Source organism: Melanerpes formicivorus, unplaced genomic scaffold (genome assembly GCF_026170545.1).
Source record: "Melanerpes formicivorus ecotype bairdi unplaced genomic scaffold, bMelFor1.0.p_v2 SCAF_7, whole genome shotgun sequence".
Classification (NCBI taxonomy): domain Eukaryota; kingdom Metazoa; phylum Chordata; class Aves; order Piciformes; family Picidae; genus Melanerpes; species Melanerpes formicivorus.
The window spans coordinates 12,950,274-12,977,200 of record NW_027142359.1 but is presented as its reverse complement, the minus strand read 5'-3'; the positions used below and the strand labels follow the sequence as shown (position 1 = coordinate 12,977,200).

The 26,927-nt window shown below is 36.9% G+C and overlaps 1 protein-coding gene across 1 annotated transcript in view; it reads right to left on the bottom strand.

The window, feature by feature from the left end:
• AK5 (adenylate kinase 5) overlaps window positions 1-26,927 on the bottom strand; it is a 92,573-nt gene that overhangs the window by 18,575 nt on the left and 47,071 nt on the right. The window contains exons 7-10 of the mRNA XM_068141099.1: window positions 24,763-24,853; window positions 19,101-19,177; window positions 5,004-5,046; window positions 4,106-4,150 (exon numbers count right to left, since the gene is read on the bottom strand). Of these exons, the coding sequence (XP_067997200.1) occupies window positions 4,106-4,150; window positions 5,004-5,046; window positions 19,101-19,177; window positions 24,763-24,853 (256 nt within the window). The remainder of the gene's footprint in view (window positions 1-4,105; window positions 4,151-5,003; window positions 5,047-19,100; window positions 19,178-24,762; window positions 24,854-26,927) is intronic.

Here is a 26,927-nt window from a genome sequence, read left to right as displayed (position 1 = left end):
TTCTGGCAGCACTGCTGACTTCAGTAGTCACCTTTCCTCATTCTGTTACTGACTGCAGAAGTTCTTCACAGAGAGCTCTTTGGGGGGGGGGGAAAACAGTGGTCTCTGTGAGTAGGGAGAAATTGCAACTGCCCAAGCAGCACTTCTGAATGTTTAATTGCAGCTTGCCTTAGATCAGTGAAAGATCTCAAGTTAAGAAACCAAGACTTTTACACCTGCTCTTCCTCATGCCCCAGTTCCCTCTGGATTATGAAAGACTCCAGCAACCTCAGACATGTGATTCAAGTGTAACGTTCCAGCCTACAGGCAGATGAATTAATGATGCCAGAGTGAACTGAGGCTGCCACCATGAGTGAGCAGGGACAGGAATAAGCAATATGAGCAGCTCATGAACCATCTTTGCTGCTAAAACTATTAATAAAGCAGAAGTGTCACACAGACAGAATGGGATGTCTCTCTTTTATCATATACAAAAACACCATGAACACTCACAAAAAATGCCAGCAGCAGGTTTTACAGGAGGGTCCCACCATTCACTTTAAAATATTTCAATTTCCAGACCTTATTTTCATAATGACTGTCATCCCTGCAACATGGAAAAGTGCTTGCAGGGGAAGCCTAGCTGCGCAAAGGAGAGTGAGACTTCAGAAAAGAAATAAAAATAATCCCAGTCAAGCTATCCTAATATTCAAGCTATGATTTTGGAGGACTAGATCAGTTTAGCAATTCTATTACTCTATTCTTAGCTTTAGAATACAGTATTCAAAGGCTTCTCAATATCACTTCAAATAGTTTTAGACTAAGGGAAACCATAAAGAATAATGCTGTTAAAAATTACAGCAAACTCTCTCTCTCTTCCCGCCTCCCCCCCCCCCCCTTCTTCTGAAAGACAATTTCAATTAGAAAACAACCAGGACCACATGTTAGCACAGTGTTGTGATGTCTTGGGACATTACTGAATTTTCATTCCTCTGAAGAAAATGTTTATTTTTTTGTATAAGTTCATTTTTATTGAAAGTTGGGGAAAGCAACTTTCATCAGCTTCTACAATTAGTGCTTGCACTAACTGGGGTTTTCATTATCCATGCTGCTCATCCTATGCCTATCTGACTGCACAAGAAGGAGTAATACAAGTGTTGTAGCATAATTTAGGTTGGAGGGGACCTCATCTGGTAAAACTGTCTGCTCAAAGCCAGGGTAAATTGAGGTTAGATCAGCTCATTCAAGGTCTGACATATTTGAGACAAATAATGAGGCTGGGGGTTGAGGGTTGAGATTCTTTGGTTGGTTGGTTTGGTGTTTTGGGTTATATTTTGTTTGGTGTGTTTGGGGGGGTTGCCTTTTTTGTTTTCTTTTTTTTTTTGGTATGCACAAGAAACGAGTGCCTGCAGCTGATGACATTCTACGTGAAACTGTAGGTGGTGAGAATATCTCCAGAGTGTCAGCTGAAAAGCTGGTGTTACACTGAGCTTAAACCATTATTGGCTTTGGCTCACCAGCAAGCGTTGCAGAGGAAATTGGTTACACTGACTGAGTTTTAAACATCGCATTTACAAGTAAGCAGCAAGGTTGTTTGTGGAATAAAGCGCAGAAAGATTCCTGAAAACTTGCTGCTTCAGTTTCAACCTCAAGCAAAGTCAAATACAGCTATGCAGAGATAGGGCAGGATAATGCTCTGGTGACTTTGTTATGCACAATAATTTTCTGGATGTGATCCAGAGTCTCACAGTGCTTACAAATGACAAAATCATGCATTGTTCATTATGGTTAAGATTGCATTTGTGGATTTTTCCTGTTGTTGGTGGTGTTTTTTGTTTTTCCTGTTTGCTTTATTGTGAGCTTTTTGTAGTGACTGGCAATAATTACATAAGTTTTGAATGTTAAATGTATAATTCTGGGAGATGCTTTTTTTCTTTTTATCATTTTTGTCTTGAATTTTACTTTACAGGATAAAATTTACTTGGCTTTACTACTTTTTTATTTTTTTTTCTTTACCCTGCTGTTATTGCCCAATTTGATGCCTCTGTTTGCTGTCTGGATAAAGGCTTCTGTCGCTTAATTACTCAGAGTTGATTGTTATTCCAATTAATCCCTACATTACTTCTATGTAAATCTTTGCTAATTAGATTTCTTTTTTTTTTTTTCTTTTTTTTTTTTTTTTTTTCATTTCCCTTTTTGGACAGTTTTCAAGGTAAATTAGTGATGGAGGGGAGAATTGTCTGCTGTTTTCCCTTTTGTCTTATAAACAGCACCTCCTCGGCTATAGCAGATGGTGTATTTATTTCAATTAGCTTATGAAGTACCTCAAATGCACATCTTTAGAACTCTAGTTCTAAAATATCTCTATAACCGTCTTATTATCTACTCATGACAGACCTATACAATGAGTAAACATTCCTAGAGACACCTGAGGCCATTTTCCCCTTTCAGTTCTCTACAACAGTGTGCTCTAACCCATCTTCTCTGCTTTCTTTCTAGTTAAGGTATCCCAGGCTGAATATTTCTACTGTCCACTGTAGTACAGTACCTAGCCACTGAGAATATGTGGTGGTTTATTTTTTTTTTACTTCTTTATTTTTTATTTTGCCTTTCTGGTCAGATTTCATTCCTTTGAATGATATGTAAGGTTGCCTTCCTGCCTAGGCAAATGGTATGCATTTGGCTAGTGCGTAGAATGGTAAACCTGGAGTGCAAGTAGATCAACAAGTGATTAGGGCATATTAACCAGCCTACAAAGGCCATAAGGAAAAACAGTTTGTGGCCACTCCAATCAGCAAGAAACCTGTCTCTGGGAAATACCATTTACATTCACTACCCAGATGGAGTAAAATCAGTATTTTGCAGCCAAATGAGCAATCACGAAAATCTCATGTTGGCTACCAAAACCAAACAACAGCAAAAACTCAGGGGGGGGAAAAACCTAACCCTCTCTCTTCACATCAGACTTAAAGGAACTTCTTCAGGATTGGGAGGATGGGCAGTGGAGACAAGCGTATTTTTGGGAAAGAGTATAAATCGTTCTACATAATTCATTGAAAAAATAGTCCACGTTTGGACTTAGCCAAACGTTTCATCGGAACATTTTCAACAAAGGAACCCTTTGACTTTTGATTCAGCAGAATTCTCCTGTTTCTAGAAAGCACGTATTAGTCTGAGATGCATTTAGGAGCAGAAATAAATAGGGAAAGGTGTGTTTTCAGTTTTAATCTGGAAGATGGCTAGTAGGTGGCTTATAAAAAGTTGTAAATTAAAATTAAACCCCACTCTATAAAAAGAGAAATCAGTACAGAGGTAAATGGAAACTGTGTCTGACCATGGATGATTTCCTAGGCAAAATTCACCTTTTTAACAAAACGTCTGTGGTTTTATTAACCCAAACATAATGTTCCAATACATGAGGCAGAGCAAACAAAAATTTGTCACTAGTGAACAGCAGAAAGATGTAATTCAGTTTGCTTAAAAAGTGAATATGAAGCACTGTCCCTGTTTCTCTTAAAAGTCTTCCAATGAACTCATTGGTAACCTAATTTTACTCTAACACATAACATCCACCCTAAGTTTGCAATAAAGAGTCAGCTTGGATTTGGTGTAAGACAGGATGAGATAAAGGAGCAGCACATAAATGTGCTATCTTTTCACAGAATCCTTTAGGTTGGAAGGAACCTCTTGGGATCATTTAGTCCAACAACTCTGTTACACCGGGATCTGTCAAAGCAGGTCATTCAGGACTGTGTCCCTTGGTTTTGAACACCTTTAGGGATGGAGATTCTGCAGTCACTTTGGGAAACCTGTTCTGGTGTTTGACCACTGCCCTATGTTTGACTACTCTCACAGTAAAAAAGTGTCATCTTGTGTTCAGAAGTTTTTCAGTGAACTTGTACCCATATTCTCTTGTTCTGTCACTGGACACTGCTGAGAAGATCCTGCCTCCTCCATCTTCTCTCTCACCCATCAGACATTTACACATAGTGATAAGATGTCTTGGAGCCAAGACTAAGAGTCTAGTCTATACTAACAGCCAGACTGTTTTGTTAGACTTTAAAAGAAATTATAATTAAAACTAATTAACATGCAGATTTTCAAATAAATTAGGAATCCTACTTACCAATAACAAAAATTATGTGTGATTTCCTCAGATCTTCTGAGAAGTCTAATGTGAAAATAAAAACATTTTAGTTGACAAGAGCTACTGGTTTTAATCTTAGCCACTTTCTGCATGAAATTGGGGAACACTCATGTAAGATGGGCTGCTTTTTTTTCCCACCCCTTAAATTTACTTTCTTCTATGATGCTCTGCATTCCAAAAGGAGCTATTATCCACAAGCCTATTTACCTCCTGGTGTCATAGTTCTCACTGCAGATATGATAAAAATAATTGACATGAAAATTAGATCTTGCACATACACATAAGTTCTTTAAAAACCAAGAAAATGAGACACATGTATCTTGCTGTAATAACTTGCTTCCTGAGCCACAGCATTTTTCTCTGAATATGTTATGTCGGTTATGTCATAATTGCTTCAGACGTTTGTCCACATGCATTCAGATTTTGTGTTTAGTACACTGCATCTGAGATACAGTCTTAAATTCCCCTTAGTCTCAAATTCAGCCAAATACCTGGATTTCACTGAAGGTGATTATTGTCACTGTCATTTTAGAACCAAAACTACTGTTTGTGTTGCAGGTTTGCTTTTTGTGAAACAGTGTTTCTTTAAAAAAACAGTTCCTTCTGGTCTAGTTCCTTCCCATTCATTAACCTGATCACATCAGGGCAGAAGGTGATCTTGCACCATCTGACCCTGCTGGAATTTTATTGTGCCTTTGACGTAATCATTTACATTTGCACTCAAAGAGAATCCACATTATAAAATCATTTGAAACATAACTTTCACAATATAAACAGTCTGAATTAACTTTTACCTTCTAAGGAAATGTATTTAATTACAAGGGACAAACAAAGATTTCAAAATCAAATGGCAAGTGACACTGAAAAAGAAACTCACCTCCTGTGCTCTCATAACCAGAAAAACTTGACTGATCTTCATCCTGTTAATTAAGAATTTGACAAATTGGAGTGGATATTCTGCATAGTTTGTGCTTCTTATATCTGCTTATCTGTATATCTCAGTATCTTCTCAATATTCTGACCTCTCAGTTTTAATCTGTGTCAAGATACAGTTAAAAATATCACAGAAATACTCAGTACTGTTTCAGTTGTCCTTGAACACTCCCAGGGATGGGGCATCCACAACTTCTCTGAGCAATCTGTTCCAGTGTCTCGCCACCCTCACAGTCAAGAACTTCTTCCTAACAGCTAAACTAAATCTACCTTCTTTCAGTTTAAAATTGCTACCCCCCTCATCCTGTCACTATGCTCTCTGACAGTGATCCCCCCAATCATTCCTGTAGGCCCCCTTTAAATACTGTAAGGCCACAATAAGGTCTTCCTGGAACCTTCTCTTCTCCAGGCTAAACAACTTCAAGTCTCTCTGAATGTCATCCTCCTAGGGGAGTTCTTCAGCCCCCTTATCATCTTCGTGTCCCTCCTCTGGACCTTCTTGAGCAGATCCATGTCTTATGCTGCAGGCACCAGAGCTGAACATAGTACCCAAAGTGAGGTCTTGCCAGAGTGCAGTTGAGGGGAAGGCTAAGAGTGCATTCAGGCCCACTGTCCATGCCAGAACAAAGGTGTTAAACAGCACTGGTCCCAGTGCAAACCCCTGAGGTCTGCACTTGGACTCTGAGCCGCTGACTTCAAGTCTTTGCAAGAACCCAACCAAATCCTTATCCTCTGAGTGGTCCACCTATCAAACCCATGTCTCCTCAGTTTTCAATTTGGAGGCAAGAATGTCGTGTGGGGTGGTACTGAATGCTTGACCACTTAAGATTCTTTACATACAGCACAGTACAATGAATGAGGAATTACAAATCCTGGCCAGCAAGAGTGTTAAAGCTGGAATTCTTTGTTCCTCTACAGATCAGAATTATGTATGTGCTGGACGTAGCATAAGTTATGTAGTGTTGATATAACATCAGTGCTTTAATCTAGACTATAAAATACCAATAATAGTAATGGAAAGTAACATGTTCATATTACATCACCTGTGTGTAACATCAGCATGGAATACATTTTGCTAGTCCTCTCGAAACAATGCAGTGTTACCAAGCTGTAGTTTCTTACAGCTCTATTTTAGTTGTTTCAGTATACTGTCAGAAATAGCCCCTGCTAGAGATTTGTGTAGCTGCGTGGTGAGTAGAGCAGGTAAACTGCTGGACACTATAATTTGCAAGGTTCTTGGACTAACTACCTTTGAAGGTTTGTCCCTGTGTTCCAATCAGCACTGAAGCACAAGTATTCTTCATTAGGCTGAAGTGTCTATATAGAACATTTCCCTTTTCTTTCTTCTTCTTCTTTTTTTTTTTTTTTTAAACTTTATAATTTACAGAAATTCTTAAGCTATTACTCTGCAGCAGGATAATTGTCATCTTTAAAAAAAGAAAAGAAAAATTGAAAGAAGCAGTTGAATTGAAATTGAAAGTAAGAGATTAATCTCTTTCCTGGGATTCAGGTGACAGTATTAACCCTACATGTTTTTCCTCCTAGGTAATAACAGGATCTATTACATAAAAAAGGTGTAGGTTTAGAGTTTGCTTTTTATCATGCCTTTGAAGGTTTATGGATCACAATAATTTTAGACATGAAACCTAGACTTGTTTCTCTAAACATCAAGATCACAGTTGCAAGTTTACAATGAAATGAAAGAACTACTTCTTTCAAGTACTGCTCTTGGTTTTCCCCTGTAATTACAGAATGAAACTGCCTCCATAACCCTGGTGGGCTGCTCAGAGCAGTAGGTGATAATAAAGATCAGTTTAAGTCATGAACAGCTGAAATACCACAGAATTAGAGAATGGTAGGGGTTGGAAGGGACCTGTGGAGATCTTCTGGTCCAACCCCCCTGTTAAAGAAGGGTCACCCAGAGTCCTTTGCACAGGAATGCATCCAGGTGGGTTTTGAAAGTCTCCAGAGGAGACTCCACAACCTCTTTGGACAGCCTGTTCGGTGTTCTGTTACCCTTGAGGTGAAGTTTTAACTTGTATTTAAGTGTGTTTTCCTGCGTACTAGTTTGTGCCCCTTGTTCTGTCACTGGGCACCACTGGAATGAGACCAGCCTCACCTTCTTGACCCCTCTCCTTTTATGCATTTATAAGCATTGATAAGAGAAGACTGAGAGGGGATCTTTTCCATATTGTCATAGAATACATAGAATTGTTAGGGTTGGAAGGGACCTCAAAGGATTATCTAGTTTCAACTCCTGGTCTCTAGGGAATTGCAAGGAAAGTCAGGAGGAGAAAGGAACAGCTGCGCTACAATTAATTTGGCTTTGATGACAAAGTGTTCTTACAGAATCTTTATTCTTTTATGCTCAAACTCAACAGAGAACCATTTCCCTTCACCACATTCCTCCCAGTCTCCTCAAAGCTACAGACAATTTTTCTGCTGATCTGGGTAGATTTGCTGTTCAGTTTGCAGTCCCTTGTAGAGAATAGCAGAGACTGGTCCCTCACATTTACATTTGACAATACCTGTTTCTGATTGTGTCTTTCTATTGTGTAGATGTCTACAACTGTGAATGATTTTTAACCTCTATCAGCCAAAAGCATTGTTCTGCCAAGTTACTAAAGTGCTATGGAAAAGAACCTAGGTGTAACAAGTGATTGCATAAGGAAATTTCCCACCAGTTACTAGATTGATAGCAGTACTTTATATCACATTGCCATCAGGAAAACAGTGATTTAGTAGCAGAATGGTCTCAGTGTTCTTGTTATAGCCGTTTCTATTTAGCTGAAAGCAAGGTAAGGAAGATTATAGTCTTTCATGTGGTGAGCTCTGAAGAAAAGGTTTTCTGTGACTTAGATGCTATTAGAGCCAGGATATATCTATAAATACTATCTGGAAACACATCAATTAGCAGGTCACAGTTGATGGTGTAAATTATCAATAAACAATATCAATATTGTATTAAAATAATTGCTAAGTAGAAATTTGCAAACTGTAAACAATGTCTTATCTGACACTTGCATTTAGAGTTGGAAAATGCAGGCTTCTGACTTTATTCTGACTTAATTTAGCTCCATTATTAGCAAGTATCTCTCTAGTACTAAGTGCTTCATAGGTTAATGAGTTTAACTTACTGCCTGTCATTGCCAGGTTGTGAAGTAATTTCCATCATTAAAAAAAACTCTGACAGTAATTCACAGCAAATAATACCAAACTAATACAGAACTCTCCAGGTCTTTGATCTTTGCTACAAATTAATTAGGGCTCTTAAGACCTATAATTTTAAAGGATTTTTTTTTTTTTCTAATGGTGGGACACTTTCTTCATTAGGATTTAGCAACAACTATTGTGAATGTTTGTTACCTTAAAACTACCACACCTGATGACTTGAGAAAGCTTTTGTCTTACCATAAGGACTCTTTTCCAGTCCTTGGTAAGAGGTTGGTTTTTTTATTTTTGGGACATGGAAAAATAGCAGTGAGAAGTGCCTGATACATTTTATTCAGATATCTGACAGATACAACAAGAGATCCTCCTGGAATTTTATTGAGGAGGATAAATAATCCTGGATTAAGGAGAAAAGAGGGAGGAAAGTGAGACTGACTTTAAAATACAGCATGATTGTAGCCTAAAATTGTGTTCAATTTATCACGATTGAATTTAAGAATGTTAATATCCAAAGGAACCTGTCAGGCACAAATTATTTAAGCAAATAAAACCTACTTATTTGTCTGGCCTAGATATATTTGTTGAGAATTGAACTTAATGTGTAAGCAAGAGAAAACGAAAAATGCAGCACAGACAAACATAACTTCGATACAGAATGACATAATGCATACGGGAGAAAATGGAGGCAAGAATTGACTATGTAGTCTTCTCATGGTGATCTCATCAGCATCCCTTTGTTGGGAATGTAGCTGTCTAACTATACATCTCTCAGCACACTATAGTTCTGTAATTCTCCCTTTGCTGTTCTTAGGTATTCAAAACACTCGTACTCCTGCAGCATTTTATTTCTTATTTCTTCAGAAAACACTACATTTCCATATAGATCATTCCTGTACTTCCTCTGGGAATGAGAGCCAAGAGCATTATTTCCATTTTAGCAGCAAGACTGGATCCCCTGTCAGTGTAAAACCAGAGATGTATGGAAGCAGAACTAGGTTTAGTACTTAAATTTATTTTTTTTTCCTTTCACCTCTTTAGCCTACTTAATTTGAATACTCAGGCCTTAATATAGTAATATTAAATGAAATCTCCATATGTCTGCAGATGATGCTTCTACATCTAGTATCCTTGAAATCAACTTGAACTCTCAAATTCTCTCACTGATTAAGAACAGTTTAAGGAATCAAAAAGCAGTATGAGATAATCTGTTGAGCCCCACCTGGATATTAAATTTATTTGCTTCAGCAGAGTCTGGACTGTCCAGTCTGTGTGGTTTTACTTTGATGTGTTTAGCTTGCAACTGGATTTAATAGGCTTCTACTTAATCACAGAGGATGGTCTTTCAGATCAGATGTACACAACCTCTATTTATAAGAATGTAATTATCACTGAGTGATGCTCTTACATGTATTGCAAAATGTAAAGGGCCTGATTAAGCTTTATATGAGCAGAGTCAATAGCCAGAGGAAATTTGGATTAGTCAGATATCAGCTATGGAATTTCTATTCTAAATTCCTGTTTTCTTCTTGTAAGAATGAATATTTAGTTTTTATGAGGTATGCTGGGTTAGTTGCAGGGTTTATGTATGAGCATTGGTCCCTGGGAATGAATTTTATGAGCTTTATAGTTGCTTGCCATTAAAACTGATTTATGATTTAAATAATTTTTTGAGGCTGGGCTGCTTTCTGCAACCTGAGGGTCAAAATATGCCTCTGGGAAGCTGTGGTGGCAATGCTCTGACCTCCTCTGGACCAGAGCTAATGAATATGTGAAAACCAAGTGTGATGCAGTATGAATGCATTCAAACTTTGTTTGTTTTTCCCTGAAAGGCATATTTTATACAACTCATACTGCTCAACAGAGTGGAGTTATTTGTGTCAAAAGGTACTAACAGTAATTGTGATAAGAGAACAGCATGATAACGCTAAATGAGGTGATTTTGGAGTGTCTACAACTGGAAAGTGAAAAAAAAAAAAAAAAGTCAACATTTTGTAGATGAAATTATAAACTCTGGTATTAGATTGCTATGATTCCTTTTTACTTTGTTTTTTTTTAGCAAAGACAAGAATCTCTATGCCTTTTTTTTTTTTTTTTTTTTTTAACATATCAATTCTGAAAATAAAGCAAATGAATACCTTTACAGACATAGATAGTAATCAGTTTTTAGTGCTTGTAGACCAAACAAATTAATCTGGCTTTCAAAGCTATACCAGATTTACTTCACAGTACTCATTCTGGTCCCTCAACAGCATAAAGAAGAATATCTATCAGTAGTTTGGAGGGGGAAAATCGCAATCTGTTTGCTATAGTACGTGTGGTTTGGATTCTAGTTGGGGGTGGGGAGGGGGTTGGTGTTTTCAGTTGTTGTTAGTTGTTTGGTTGTTTTTTTGTTTTCTGTTTGCTTGCTTGTTTTAACTTCTGTAGGGTGTTTTTTTTGTTAACAAAAATCACATAACAAAAACCATTATGGGATTATAAAGTATGAAAATAAAAGCAAAATTAATGTAATTTTATATTTATTTCTAGATGCAGGGGTGTGTGTGTGGAAATTAATTTTAAAGGGCACATTCACCAATCAGGTTATGCAATAAGAACACCCTTCCCAGCAGGATAGTGTGATCAGAGCAGTATGAGCGTTCTAGTAAACCAAACACTTCATTTGCAATTTTTATATTAGATCTCAAAGTCTGAGCTAGAGGAAACAGTGTTATATCTAACTTGAAGAAGAACTGGGGCTTGATTTTTAAATATCTTTGTGTTTGGAGGACATGTGAGACACTCCATATGCGTATTATATAAACAAGGACACGTGAGGCACTCCATATCCGTGTTGCCTGTGCATAGTTATTATCTATTGCTCATTTTAAAACACTGCTGTCACATACAGTATTGAGTTACTTTTCAATAGATCTATATTAATAGAAACCTACTAGTGCCTACAGAATTATTCCCAGAAGTTATTACTATTTCTCCTTTAGCATTCTTCTTTTCTGTAAATCTCCATCATTTCTTAAATGATTCTCCTCAGTGTATAGTATTTGTTTCTTGGTATAAATTCTCCTGGGGAATTTGGTTACATAAAGTGACTGCAGCAGAGAAGTGGAACAGGAGACCTTCAAGTACATTTGAACTGCGAACTCAGCACTGCTTAGATCCTTTTGTTTCGGACTGCTGATGACAATCCTAATGAATGAATCTCTCAAATCGTGCACCATGGGCACTATATGAAGAATCTCTCCACCCAGAACTGTTAACATTGGCTTCTGAGAGTTGGAGTTTAGTGGTTTGGTGGTGGGTTTATGTTTGTATGTTTGTTTTTAACTTCCAATGAAAAAGGCTTTCCTTCAAGCCGGTCTCAATTTGATTTCCAAAAAGAACTTGGCGCAGAGTAGGGTGTTGTAAAAATAAGACCAGCATGTAGCCTCAGATCATATGATTTACTGATATTATGATAAAAGTTGACAGCTGTGCTCAAAATCTACCTCTAAAAAGGTCTTCTCTTCTTGACATTTGATCAAATATGTTCTAGGTTTGTTATTTGTATTCTATAACTTTCAATAAGGAACTTTTACAGTATTTTTCAAGAACTTCTCTGTTAAGGGAGAATTTAACTATGGGAGGAAACAGTTCACTGAGATGCACTACTGTGAAGGAATTCTAAAAATAGGTCACTTCTCACTCCTTATGACTGGTATTTAAGCCCAAATTGAGTGAAGCTGACTGCACAATCACGGGATACATAAAAAGTAAGACACCAAATAGGAAACATATGGTTTCCTGAAAATACATACAGGATTTAAGGGGAAAAAAAAAAAAACCAACCTTGAAGTGTTTCAAATGCACCCAGAAAAGCCACTCTTGCACTTCAGTATGTTTTAGCTGAAGAGTAGTTTTGTATCCCATTTACTACAATATCATCCTTGTAATCACTGCAGTTGAATACATACGTGTAAAAATCTCTACTGTGTACTGAACAGTGATGAAGAAATATTAATATGTTTTTTAAAAATCTGTTTCTTCTTCAGTACACGAAAATATAGGATTTGCTGCCACAAATATTTTTAAGGAAAGGCTTTGGTATGTGTCTTTAGAGATGCTGGACTATGTGAACAAAACCCATCCACAGTCACAAGTCAAGTGTCTAAACCAAGGAGGCAGAAGGGGTGGGTTTAAAATACACCTTGCACTCCTTTATCAGCTTTAGGTGCAATATGAAATGTTCTGATGTGGATCCTATTTACATCAACTCTGTGTGAAGCCTGAAATTCCCCAAGAATTATGCAGGTTCTCTGGCTTCCAAGGGTAGACTCTCTGGATTGCAAAAGTAAACCAGACATCATAAATTTAGCTGTAAAGTTGTATTTTGTGTTTGAAAGGGTAATGCCTTGGTTTGCCAGCAGAGGGGCCAGGTGAAGAAAAAAGTTAGGCTGTTCTACTGCTATTGCCCAGAAAAATGAGGGTAAGACACTGTAAATGCTCGTGCTTTCCACGAGCCACAGAGAAGAGCCTCCTAAGTTACCATGAAAGTAGTCAGTAGAGTATAAATGCTGCCCATCTTGAACAATGATGCTGTCGTTGTTGACACCCTCATGCCCTGTACTGCCCACCAGAGGTGCAGGCAGTCAATTTTTGGTTCAAAATCAGGAGAAAAATAAGGATACAAAGACTTCCATTAACCTTAGCAGTTCAGTCCCCTCTAATATACGTACCCCCATAAAGTAAATTCCAATAACATTCTGAAAGGAGAAGCAAACAACTGTTTTTTTCCAAAGGAAAAAATGGAGATTGAGTACAAATTTTTTCTTGTCCATTTCCCCATGGTTTGCATGGGGTAAAATAGAACAGTAGGCTTTCCTTCACATGCCTGGTGATTTTGAAAGAAGAAAATAATTGTTCAAGCTTACAAAATGATACAGAAGCACCAAAATAAACTTGGTTTCAGCTTATTAAGGAAGCACTTTGTATCAGGCAAACTGTAGTACTTTGTTTCTAGAAATGATTTTTTTTTAAAGCATTTAATAGGATAGTTTCCATGGCAACTTGAACTGAACAGATTGTTCATTGACTTCAGTACATTTCTATTAAACATCTTTTCTCTATAGTTAAGCCTGCCTCTCCAGCTTTTTCATTTCTTTAGATGCTTATTCATTGTGTGTTTTTGCAGAGATCCTTACAGTATATTGGACTCCATCATTTTGTGCTCTTCAAGAAAAACAAATGTTGAAGGAACAGTTTCATAATCATCCTCTGAGTTTCCTAGAGTCCATTTTCTTTTCTATTGCATACTACTGTTTTAATCAGTTTCCTTGCAGACCCAGAATTTGTAGTTCAAATTGATACTGCAGCAATGTTCAGCATTAAAAGCCCAAATGTCTTCTGGATATTCTTGGTTATTTCACTAAGCCCTGAAACAGTTAATGCTGCACAGCATATATGAATGAAGCTGCTGTTACACCCGAAGTTCCTTATCTTCTCAAGTAAAGAGAAAGCATATGATTACACTAGATCTGACCCCTTTCATAATTTATTCAATGTTGATCTAATTTAGAAGTTCTAATGAAAAATTTTCCTGCTAAAGGAGATATTCCGTTTGTTCTTTATTGTACTGGAACGTCAAGCCCTGGAGTACTGTCTTAAGGGTTAAACACATTACTTGGATTGAATCTTTGATGTAGAGAAAATGGAATGAAAACATGGTGATAACTGATATGAAATAAAGTAAATGGAGAGAAATTGTCTTTGGTTTAATCCATGGAGTGTTGCCCATTTGTTTTAGGAATATTTGTTCCATTTCTGCAGGGTCTTTTCATTTTCTTTCTTGAGTATTTAGGTTTCAAGCTATGATAATGAAGACAGGCTAGAAATGCTGTTATAACCTTGGTAGCAACAGAGTCTGGTTTTCACTCATCATCTTAAAGCTTTACTTTTGCTTCCCTAAGGCCTGGATGTGCTCAGGGGTGGGAAATGACAGTGAGCTCCAAGAATTGTCAGTATATGGCAACAACTTTTAACCAAGAGCTTGTTTCCTCTCATTAGAATAAGAGTAGGTCTCTTTGAGAGCCTTTTACCTCCACTTCATTTTAGTTTTGCTTGTGGCTTTTCAAGTGAGCTGTCACATTCTCTAATTATAAAACATTCTGCACTTGCAGTAAAGATTGAGTTATGCAGTTTTCTTAATTCAATAGATTGCTTGTCACTTCTGAACAGAAAACCTTTTATTACCTTCCAGTCTTTTTTTACATGTAGCTTTCTTAGGTCTTTGATACTTGGGGACAAATAAAAGGCAGCCTCTCCTTTGCATGTGCCATTGCATTTAACTAAATGTATAATTAAATGCAGTCTGACACTGGAAGCACATGGAAATGCATCACTAATGAACTGGTAACTTCCTTTGAGGCATAAAAAAACCCATTTCCTTCCTTTGTAGATGTAAAATTCTCCTACCCCTCATTCTGAATATTAAAAGAGACTAAGTATATTTTCAGGGGTTTTAGCTGAAGTTCCCTGATTTTCACGTTTTTCTGAATTCTAGAGTTGTCTACGAGCACTTATTCAGGAGTATATTCACTCCACAGTTACATTTCTGCATGTTTTAACTTTTTTTTTTTTTAATAATTAGTATAAATATTCTCCAGACTAGCTACGACTGTCTTGAAAGCCTTGTTTTCCCAAGAAAATAATTGCATGCTCTTTTCTAATGCAACTTTTGGATGGGATTCACTACTGCCAATTTTTCAACACTTCCTTTTGGCCTGAATGCACTTGAAATAAGCCAAATGGCAGGTTTCTAATTAAAACCCCCAATTCTTAAATATAAAACTTTCCTGCTCTCTGGAAATAAGCAGCATTATATTGACAAGACTCTTTGGCACAGTTGAGAAATTGAATGGCAAGTATAAATGAATGCACTAAGCAGTGAAAACCTGTATCACACTTGGGAGCATTCCAGAAGCAAAAGACGATCCTTATTAAACCAGACGCGAGTCATGACAGTGAATTCTGCAAACTGAGAATGTTCTTCAAAACACAAGTCTTCCCTCATTGGAAGCTATGTTGTTGCACCCAAAAATGCATGGCCAGAAACATATTCCTGACACTTATATATGGATGGAAATATCAGAAATGCATTAGTTTTACCGTGGTTTTCAGTCAAGTCATCAGTAGCGTAATCATTAAGCCAGAAAAGGCTATAAAGATTTCTACCCCACTGATTCTTCCACAGGGCATTCTTGATGAGAGGCACTGTCTAATGTTTAGCTGGTTGGTTTTTGGTTTGGTTTTTTTTTTGGTTTTTTTTGAAAGAATGTATTTTGGGCAGTCATTCTAAAAACCTAGATTATTCTTTCTGTAATACAGGGTCTGACAGCCACAGCTCTGAGAAAGAGCAGAAAAATGGTTATTAGTGATTTGAAGAAAAAATTATTTCCAAAAGTGGGTGTTTGCCTCTTGCCTTTCAGTGCTGCAGGGCCTTGTGATTACAAGTGTTCTGTTCTTGAAGCATTCATGCATAGCCAGTAGAAAACAATCATCTTGTCTTTACTCTAGTTACATGAATTTCATTGAATGTTAATTTACCAAACATGCAACACAAAGCTCAAGCTATTTCTGAGTTAATTTGATTTCAATTTCCCCTGTGTTTTTCTCCAGAAGAGCCAGATCTTAACCTGCATTAGTATTGCTTCTGTTTGAACAATGGGTACCAAATGTTTCTCAAGGCATTTCACTGCCTTTTGGAGTACTCTTAGATGAGCTGATGGCCACAATGGTAGTTGGGACCACGCCACTCCTTATCCTTTTTCCTGCCTGCCAGTAAGAGGTTCCTCTGGAATGAGCAGTGTACATCTGAAGAACTCTGATAACTTCTTTGTTGGCTTAGTTTGCACTGCAGGTTTTCCTGGCTCATTCCAAGAATGATGAAATTCAAAGGTATCTGTGTATGTCCATTTCAGCTGTGCCAAATGATACTCATCTCCAGCTGTGGCTTTGTCTTTAGTACATGTTATGTACTGTTCTGACCTCCAACTCCTCTTGTTCAGAGACTACCAAGATGTTCCGCTAAAATCCAGCCATTTTTAGTAGCTCAGCTGTGTAAGGTTGCTTAGAAACAAGCCTTCTCATCCCCCACATTCTCATGACAGATTTCCTATGCAATAACATCATTGCATGACACATTTGTATCCAGACACGAGTTCCTTTTCCACTTGAGATTCTTTGAGTAAAGGTTGTTGGTGCTTCACACGTTTCATAAACAGCATGTGGTATATCACCAGAGTATTAAATCTCTGCTCCAGTAAAAATGAGCTCAACTTTTGAATGCAAGCAATTCCTTACTCTTGAGATATCGATCTCCACTTCTCTCCTGAGAGTAATTCCTAATTTTGTTCTTCAGACTGGGTATCTAGATGGTATTATGACTTTATGGTAATCTCTGCTCCCTTCTTTGCTTCTATACAGAACACTTCCTTGCAGCAATTCAACAAATGTCTTCACCGCCTAAATTTTGTTTTGCTGTTTGTTGGGTTCTTTTTTTGGGGGGTGGGTGGGTTATTATTTGTATAAGGCATCTCAAATGAATGGCTATTAAAGAATTAATAATGGAAATATTTACATTTTTTTAAAATTTCAGTAATAAGCATGAAAAATATCACCTTGCAGTTGAAGATGATCACTGTCAGTCTCTTCATATTTATCTACCTCTCTTTGACGGAGTTTTAGCACTGTTTTTCTCCTTCTCTGTTTGATAACAGAATTACACTCTTGCCAGAATGGCAGTGTGTTGGTTTGGCAAAATAATGAGAGAACTAACTGTTAACTACCACATCTGGCTTGAAGAATATTTACAAGTGACAATGACAATAAGGTCCCATCACAGACTTCTTGCTCACTCACATGCAGCATCGTTCAAAACTACAGTTGGTGTTTTTATGGACTGTGCAAAGTATTATCAGTGAATCATATAGTTTAAAATTATAAATTGGTGTAATTTTCATCTACTTATTTCTGTTAGTTTTACTTTGCATCTATAAATCTTGTGCTTATTATTTGAACAGCATTTCAAACATCAGGAACCAACAATACTATTTCTTTGATGGTTGTACTCTGCCAAAAGAATATATTTAGAATGTAATTAAAATGGAAAATTTAACATACAACATAATCCAAACATGTTATAAATATGAACTCTACTTTAAAGAGCACAAAGTTCTAAACACTACAATAAAGTAGTAGTATAGTCAAGCTAAAGACGATGAGAAATTTAAGAGAGTTTCCTGGAGTAGAGAATGTTTTAAGAAGTATGTATGAAAGAATGGCATTTAAAATGCAATTTGGAGAGACTGATGAGATGTCTTCTTGGCAAAAAAAAACAAACAAACCCACAAACTCCCAAACAAACAAAACCGCCAAAATCAAACAAAAAATATCAACCCAACCAAAACCACAAAGCCCATAAAACAAAATGAAAGGGAAAAAAAAAGCCCACCAGCCAAAAGAACCTAAAAGAACTGTAAGATCATAAATTAAATTAAAAGGGCACTAGGACACAGCAAGTGTTGCAGGTGAGGACAAAGTGTGCATCGAATACTGTGAAAGAAAACCAATGAATGAGCAGATGATTGTGAATGAAAATTCAGTTTTGTTCACCCTGATTTTTGTCATTAGCTTTAAAAGAAAAAAAGCTAAGAAAAGGTTGTCTTTTGTGAATGATGAAGAAAGAGGTGAGAACACTCACAACTGTATTTTGCTGTATGATAACAGAAGCACAAAATACCATTCTTTGCCAAGTCTAGAGAAACGTTTATGGTATTTGTGAAGAAAATACAAGTCAAGTCATACAAAAGTGAATGGCAAAAAGAAAAAAACATACAAAACCACCACCCTTAAGTATGGTGGTGTGGCATATGGCTTGAAAAATAGAGGGGGTTTAAAAATTATGATTCTCTCAATGCTTATTCACAGCATGATAACTATAATGATAATGCTTAGCACAATACCAAAGCCACAGGAACCTCCTGTGTTTCAGTTTGTGCCCTTTGCCTCTTGTCCTGTCACTGGGCACCACTGAAAAGAGCCTGGCTCCACCTTCTTTGTGCCTTTCCTTCAGATTTCCATATGCTTTGACAAGATCTCACTGAGCCTTTCTTTTCCATGCTGAATACTCCCAGCTCTCTTAGCTTTCTCTTGTAGGAGAGATGGCCCAGCCCCTTAATCATCTTAGTGGCCCTTTGCTGGACTCTCTTAAGTAGCTCTATATGTTGTACCAGTGAGCCAAGAACACAGTGCTCCAGATATGGCTTTACTAGTGCTGATGTGATTAGAGGGGAAAGATGCATACAACATTTTGCCCTTTTCTAGCCTTATTTCTTCCTATGTACAAGTAAACATCAAAATTTGTGTTTTAGATGTGGATAGAACAGTATCATTAGGCTGATTTCAACACACTGTAAGCATTCATTGTTGATTTATTCTTTAAAACTGTTTTCTCTTTTCCAAGGAGAAACTGCTTTGGTTTTAGTTACATCTCACACTTTGTATTTTCATGTCTCTCTTTTGAAAAATATTCTACACATTCTTCTTAAACATACTGTAGATTTATGGTGCATTCCAACAATTTTACTTGCCACATTCACTGACATTTTAAAATTTGTGGAGGAAACACAGCAGTGTACAGTAATGGAAGACATAGGCTCCTACTTACCACAGTTATTTTCTCATAACCAGAAAGTAGCCTCTGTGTATCATGAATTGCAAATCTTTTGGTTCAGGTACCCTTAAAGTTCCACCACCTTATTCAGACAAATTGTATAGCCCAGTGCACCCATAAACTAGAAAACTGTCCAGAGGGAGATCATATATCAATACATAAAATTACCTGGTCCTCAAAGTCAAATTCTGTATAAACAGTATCTCCAGAATCCATAATCAGACTGCAATCAAGTTCATTTGACCCTAAAATAGGAAAGAAAATTAAATTTTAGAAATAGATTGGAGATTTTCACTTTATGTGATAGATATTTCCCATGACTGTATACAAAAACTGGGATCCAAGGAACCACTAAGTTATGCTAGGGTACCCTGATGAATGGTATTGGTTTGTGTCTGCATGTCCTGAGTCAGACAAGATCATTGACGAGGAAGAGAATAGAATTCACTCCTTTCTGGGTTTCATGTCTCTCTCTCTCTTTACCTGGTATGATGCTCTTGCAAGTGCTAGACAATATACAGCTTTAAAACTACTGTTGGCCTAGAATTATTTTCTCTCCTTCAGAGATATTTGTATGGTTGGATTTCTGTAACAAGCTCAATCAATAACAGATTTTGCAGTTCAATTTGTGTCATTTGCATTTACATATTATCTGCTTTTGTTTGCTTTTGAAGTTTACTTACTGATGATCCATGTAGGTGGTAAGCTAAGTATCAGTAAAAGAGAACAGAGTAGAAGAACTGAATGTCATGACAACTAAAACCTAATTGCCTGCTAGAGATGTTAACTCCAAGGTGTCTAAGTTTGCAATTAATATTACAATTGCTGCCAAATTAATCTTTGATGCAGTTCTTTGGACTATGTAAGAGAGATCGGTGACACGCTTGGGCCACAGGATCATAGGATATTACGGGTTGGAAGGGACCTCCAGAGATCAAGTTCAACCCCCCTGCCAGAGCAGGACCATAGAATCTAGCACAGGTCTACCCATTTACTGGTGTTTGGGGATCATTCCCCTTCCCCCTATCCCCCACTATTCATGTATACTTTAGCAGATTGCTATTAAAAAAAAATAACAGAAAGGGGTTACACTTTTTCCCATAGAACGCCATATATATATATATATATACAACATGATCTCTAGCATGTACACTTCATGGTCTTTGAAAAAATCTGTGAAAGATACCATATAAACTCACAACTGCTGAGATACTTAATTTTTAAGATGTATTTCACTCCAAACACCATGTCATTGTTGATGTATTTTAACTAAAGCCTCAGTCACAAGCACTGGCCTACGGTGACACATTAATAACTTTTAAAGCCATTTGTGTGCAAGTATTTTGATTAACTGTCACTTTGCTACAAAGAGCAGAACGTGTCCTTAGCTAGAAACATAAGTATGAAATATGGTGCCACAATCTTTAATGTAAAGGTCAGGCTGAAAATGAAATCTCATGCATAATATATCTTAAGTGATAAAAGCCACAATGGTTATACAATTTTAATATGGTCAAACATCTTAAGATGCCTTTTTTTCTATAACTAGGATACCAGCTTCCCTGGGGAAGTGTGACTCCTTCCTAGGGTATATTCAGGAAAATTTATTTCCTTCCTTTATCAGCTCAATGAAAACTAAGATAATCCCTAACCATCTATAACTGCACAGTAAACAGACTTCTCTATCCTTCTCAAATTACCTAAGGACAAACCTACCACAAATAAATTGAAGCAAATAGCAACCGTCAGGACAAGATAAAGTTGTGAGGGGACATAAAGAGCAGAATGAGTAGTTTGCTATCCTGCAGCACAGTTTGTTGTTGGGAGCATATTTTGCTGGCTTTTGGATTAAATAAAATTAAATACAATTAAATCTTGCTGAAACAGGTCTTCTTGATGAGGACAACAGGCATAAGTGTACCAGATCACCACTTTTCAGCATGCTGGTAATCAGTGATCCCAGTGATAGGCAAAGCTACTGACAGAGCCAGGAGGAGAATGGTAGAAAGTGTGGATAATTCAAAACACAGATCAGGTATTCTAAGCATAAATTTGAGTTGGCAACATAGTGTGTAAAACTCGTGGCAACATTTAGCTGTCAAGGCAGAAACATGAAGTGTTGGCTTAAGGAAAAGCGCAGGACTGGTTAAAGCATTTGGAAGCAGACCCACCCTGCTGCTTTCAGAGAATCTGCAGGCTGCACGTCTTGTGCTCCAATAACAAAACAGCTGATCCTAAGTTTCCTTGCCTTTTCTGAGCAATTGCATTGGGTTTTCCTTTTATAAGTTGGTATACAGAGAACCAGGCTGTAAAAACTCTGATTTGTTTTCCACTGTCTGAACTGTCTTAATTCCTTTTCAGGGGATGCCCCCATTACATCAGATGATCTCAGCTCTTGGTTAACATAGAGCCATTCCTATTGCAAACAATCTGAATAACTGTGTCAATTTCAAAAGGGGAAATGTAACAGCTTACAGAAAAAAAAAATAAATAAGAAAGTGTGTGAAAGCTTTACTGCCATGGAGAAATATCTTGCAAGCACCTGATCTTGTGACTTAAAATACACTTCCTCAACTTCAGTGCCTGCATAAAGTTGAGGTAGAGGACACCTGGTCATTTTTATGTGCTCTGTTTTTTTTTCTTTAGGGTTTTATTTGGTACATCACTACTTAATTAAAAGATAAATCATTTGCATTTTTTTTTTTAATTAAATCTCTATTAAATCAGCTCCCCAGGGAGGTACAGGCTGCCTTAAAAAGAAACAGCAGATCAGCTACAATGCATTCCATTTTTATTTTTACTAGGCTTTGTATCTTGACACTGAAGGCATCATTCATAAAGTCTCACTAGGAACCCAAGAGGATCCAGTGAGGGACAAGTTGAGTTAATGTGTGGTTGCAGTTGTACAAGGATGTATTGACAGGAGCTAGGAGCCACTACTACCAGGTCTAACAGTCAGGGAAAATGACTCTTCTGGGGTGTGGGGCTGTGTTCAGTTGCTTCTCTCACCATGAAGCTGTAATTTTAAATGTTATGCTATATTTTATGCCTTTTTTGTTTGGTTGTTGTCCTAAGATTAATTGCATAGGATTGGTCATGGAAAGCTGAGAGTTGTTACATGTGAGCTTGCAATTCCTGCCACAGAAATGCACTCTAGAACATAGGAGCATCATGGCTGTAAATGTCTTTGATACTACAAAATATTTCAGTGTTCTGAGCCTGGGTGCGTGTTGCTCTCTCCAAAATCGTGTGCACCCTGAAGTACAAATTGTCAAAAATTGCTTTTGCACAGTTCACTACACTTATTTATACAACAAAACTAAATTGTTCTGATCTGTCTAAATTGATTTGCAACTGATTTATCTTCCCATAACAAGATAGCTATACCTCATCACGTGAGTTAATTAAGTCTGCTCCTTGGACCACTCATGTTTTGGCACATCGGCTAATGTATTTCAAATCCTCCTTTAAATCTGTTACTTATTCCAAATCCTGGTAGCAGTTCTATTCAGTATGGTTCCTTGGCTCAAATATGCCCAAACTCATATTTTAACAACTAGTGTTTGCACCATTCAACACTGACTGTCCTAAAAGGAATTTAAGACTATCCTGTAAAGCATGTTACTTCTCTAAACAACATGTTTAAGCTCAATAAAATAAAAACATCATCTTATGTCTTGGAACATTCTCTGAAGCACTGTGTAGTAATTCAATTAATACATGCTACTTATAAGCACTTGGGCAAGACAAATGCTTAGAAGATAAATTTTGAATGGAATATAATAGAAATAATTTACTGGAGGACTGACTAGCATTAGAACAATTACATTTTAATTGTGCTCACAGTAAGATGCTTCTAATACAAATGTTATTGCATCTATGCTCCGTTGAATTTCATGACAGGTTGTTGCTCTTAGCAACAGCCTTAATATATTGTAGAAGGCAACAATGAGAAAATTGTATTTTAATCTATAAAAACATTCAGTTGTTTTCTTTCCATATGTTGCTGCAACTGGATTTTACAGGTGTTATCTAACATCTAAATTAGACTGATATGGAGGTGTGAAAATATTAGAAATACTGTGTTTATCTTAGCCACTAGGAAACAAAATATATTGCAATATCACTAATAAGGTTAAAAGACAAAAAGTGAGATCAAGGCCATGCTGGAATTGAGACTTTTAGAAATAGCTGGTCTCATAGGACCTCTAGAAATCCTATTTCATATCTCCGTACTATTACTGGTGCTCATGTTAGACCAATTAGACAATTATGGTGTGGCTTCTGATAAAGTTCACAGCTCTACAACTATTGTGGTGAGGAATTTAGTAAATAGATTAGATTTTCAAGTACCTAACTGGAACTTGTCCAGAATCAATTTGTACAAATTGTTTAGCTTTTGTCAGTCTGTTTGTCAGAGCTAACACCTTATGACACCTCTTTCCTCTTCTTCAGTAGTTAGCTCACTTAATTAGGGAATCCACAGGTAATTATCATTACAATGCTATATACTGGAAATGTTATTTTATGTTTAGAATCAATAAGCTCAAAAGACATAAGTATGCCACTTAATAGAAAAAGCTTAGTCTTTGTTCTTGTGTGCTTATGTTAAAAGTTGACCATTAGAAACCTGTTGATTGAGCTGATGCACTTTTTATCATTCTGAAGCCCACATCCCTGCCCCACCCCTATTCACTCCCACCTTGGTAATTCATTTACTCTTGTTTTGAACATTACAAAAATAGCTTTGCAGGTGGCTCTTGTATGCTAGCTAGCGTGGACATTGCTTTGGAACCTTCAGAATATGATCTAATCTGTCTGAAGCGCTGCTTTCTGCAAATGTCTTGCTAATAGGAAAAAAGTAATCCCCCCTCTGTCAAAGAATTGATGGGAGGTGTATTGCTACTACTAGATTTCACTGTGCTTCATCAGTTCCTCCTTCCTTGGAAGCCCTCAGGTGATTGCTCACAATTACAGATAACTGAAGCCTGCCCTAATGCTTTATGGCAGATGTGTTTTCCCTTGAAGAGAGAAGTAATCAGATACACCATCTTCTCTATTGTACATATCTGGTAGTCTTCATTTTAATAAAGCTAGGAAATTTTACAGGAAAATATTTCACCTAGTATTTTCCTGGTTTTCTGTGTGTTCTGTTTCACAAAACATTTGTGACCTAATGAACCTATGTAACCTTCATGGTCTACTAGGAAGGCAGCCAGAGATACTGTCTATAAAAGGAAAAAGTTATGATGTTACCAAGGAACACTTTTCTGTTCCCCTCAAGCAAATTTTTTTCTGGCAGATGTTATGGATTTTCATTGCTTTAATTTTTAGCCTCAATTTCTCTGCAGTCCTTTGTCCCTCTTTGAAGAAATTCAAGCTACAGTAACCAGAAATATTAAATATATAAATAAATAAAATCCTCAAATGTCTGACTGACATTCACACACAATTTCAGAATTAGTACCAATTATTAGGGAGGAAGTATGACCATTAATCAGTGGTGAATACTGAGGTATCATCTGGAACTGAAATAGCTGACAGGAATGAATCAACTCATGAAGTTTTTTGTATTAATAATAGATTTGTTTACTCAACTATCCATAGTATTTTAATGTGAGCTTGTAGATAAACAAGATGTTAGGTGGGTTGGATGAACTTCTGAAGTGTAAAGAGATTTTATTTGCCTATGGTTGTGGAAATGTTTGAGGTCAGTCAAGACTTGGCTACAGTACATTCGTGTTCCTCAAGTACAGATACAAAAGGTATTTCCCCCAATGTCAAATGCAGTGTAAAAAATATGGGTTTTGAAAATCTTACGTTAACTCACCTGCTGTAGCCTCTTTGTTTGCAAATAGTTTATTGTCAACTGCTGAACTTATGTCAAAGAACACTTCTTCTTCATCTCTGTCTGCATCAAACTGTTTAAACAAAAAAACAAAACAGAAAAAGTTGTCTGTTAGACATTGCTTAGTACTTGGATGAACGTCAATGTGTAATATGACTTCTCACCCCAAGACTTCTGGATAGGAACACTTCTACATTTCCATGCCTTGCCTGTTGCTTTAGGTGTGAATAATTTTCATTTTGATTGAAAACTAAACTAATTTTGTAAACTGTTTTGCCTGTTTTTAATAGCCTGTCAGAAATGGAAGCTACAGGAAAACTGACTTGGTCTCAGAGCATGAAGTTTCAAAGCAGAAACTAGTAATGCATATTACTCTTTCAATCATTGGATGGTTGAAAAAAATTGACAATGCAGAGATAAACACAATTTTTTTTTAATTGCCACTTTTTAGAAATTAGCATAATGATTTGATTTGCAAGTGAAAAATTTTCAGCAGCTTCTGAATTGTCTGAAACCAGCTTTTTTTGTGATATGTATGTGTGTACAATTTCTTCCAGTAGCTAAGCAAAGCTCTTAGAAAAAAAATCAAGTCTTTTTGAAAGTCCCTTTTTATATAGAAAAGAAAGCTAGTGCTCTCACACTAACAGCAAGTGTAGTGGCTCAGCAAGAAATTGGGGAATCAATATTAGAATTCAGAACTAAAGTATTTTGTCATCTCTGTCTGACAGGTTCTTATATGGCCAGGTGAAATGCTTGACGTTGGGTTTCTGTTTAGTTTTGGTTTGTTTTTTCTTGTATTTATTAATCAGGGAAATGGATGTTTTATTACTGATGCTCTGGGTTCCTTGTCTTCTCTTTCTTTTTTCTTCTCTTATTTCTTGAATTGAGGCCAGGTACATTAGCATGGATAAAAGGAATACTGTAACCTTAGATTACAGGAGCACGTAAATAACAGACACATCAGATGGCTGTCGTTCAGTGCATGCCTCCTGGTTTAAGAGTCACTATTTTCAATCATTCTGCACCTTAAGTGTAACGAGTGTAGGATGCAGCATGAATCCCAGGGTGAAAAGTACTATACTAATGGGCTCTTTCTTTCATGTCCAATACCATTCCAGGTGTCTTGCTAATACCTTCCTGTCTCATGGTAAAAACAATAGACAAGAAAAAGCCACGGAGAGTCTGGATCCTACTAGGAACTTGTTGCAGAAGCCAACATTTCAGATACAAAGTTGGTTTTCATATAGCTAAGAATAGAGCAGGATACTTAATGAATTAATTTTAGAGACACCCTTAATTTTTACTTAGCACCCACCATGGCAAAATCAGTATCATTCTTTTCATTATGACTCGTGATCACTTATGTATTATCTGTGCTACTTAAGCTGTTCTGTCACTGGTAATGGAAGTTGCTTTCTTATTGAATTTCCATCAGCACCTCAAAGTAAACTCAGAAGCAAGTATCAGCCCAAGAATAGTTTTTTTGAGTGGTAGATGTCAGAAATTGTTCAAAACTATGGAAAGAACACCAAAGAATGATTCTGTGTAAATGAAAGAATATGGAAACTTGTGCCAGAGCATAGTAGAAAACAGCAACCATTGTGGAAAGCCTGCTGCCAACAACACCTGTCCAAGTGCTCAAATCTTAATTGGTATTAATCCAGATTTAAATCTTTAAGGCCTTAATGCTAGGCTTTATGATTAGCTTGGTCCTAAAGTTCAGTTCCAACATAGTTGAACCTGCTATAATTATCAATACATGGAGTTTCCTTGTTTGTTCTAGAAATGGAGTTGTTGGCTATGACCCTGAGGGCCACTCAGAAGTTCCTGAGGTGATGCATCACAGCTATCCATCTGTCTGGGCAGACATTTATCTATTTTTGAGGAGTTCTTTTGCTTTTCAGTGCATGTATCTGTTAGGAACTTCTGTCAAAACTGAGCCTTGTGGAAGGATGTGCCTAAAATGAAGCTGCTGGGCTACTGTTGGACAATTTATTGTCCATGTACAAAGAGCAGCTTTGAAATTTTCTTGTTGATTAAAAATAAGAGTATTGATCCCTGAATTCTTCTGCACTGGTCTGTGTCTGAGGAATTTGGGGGATAAGGTCTCCCTCTGCCATTTCTTGGTTTAAAAAAAAAAAGTACAT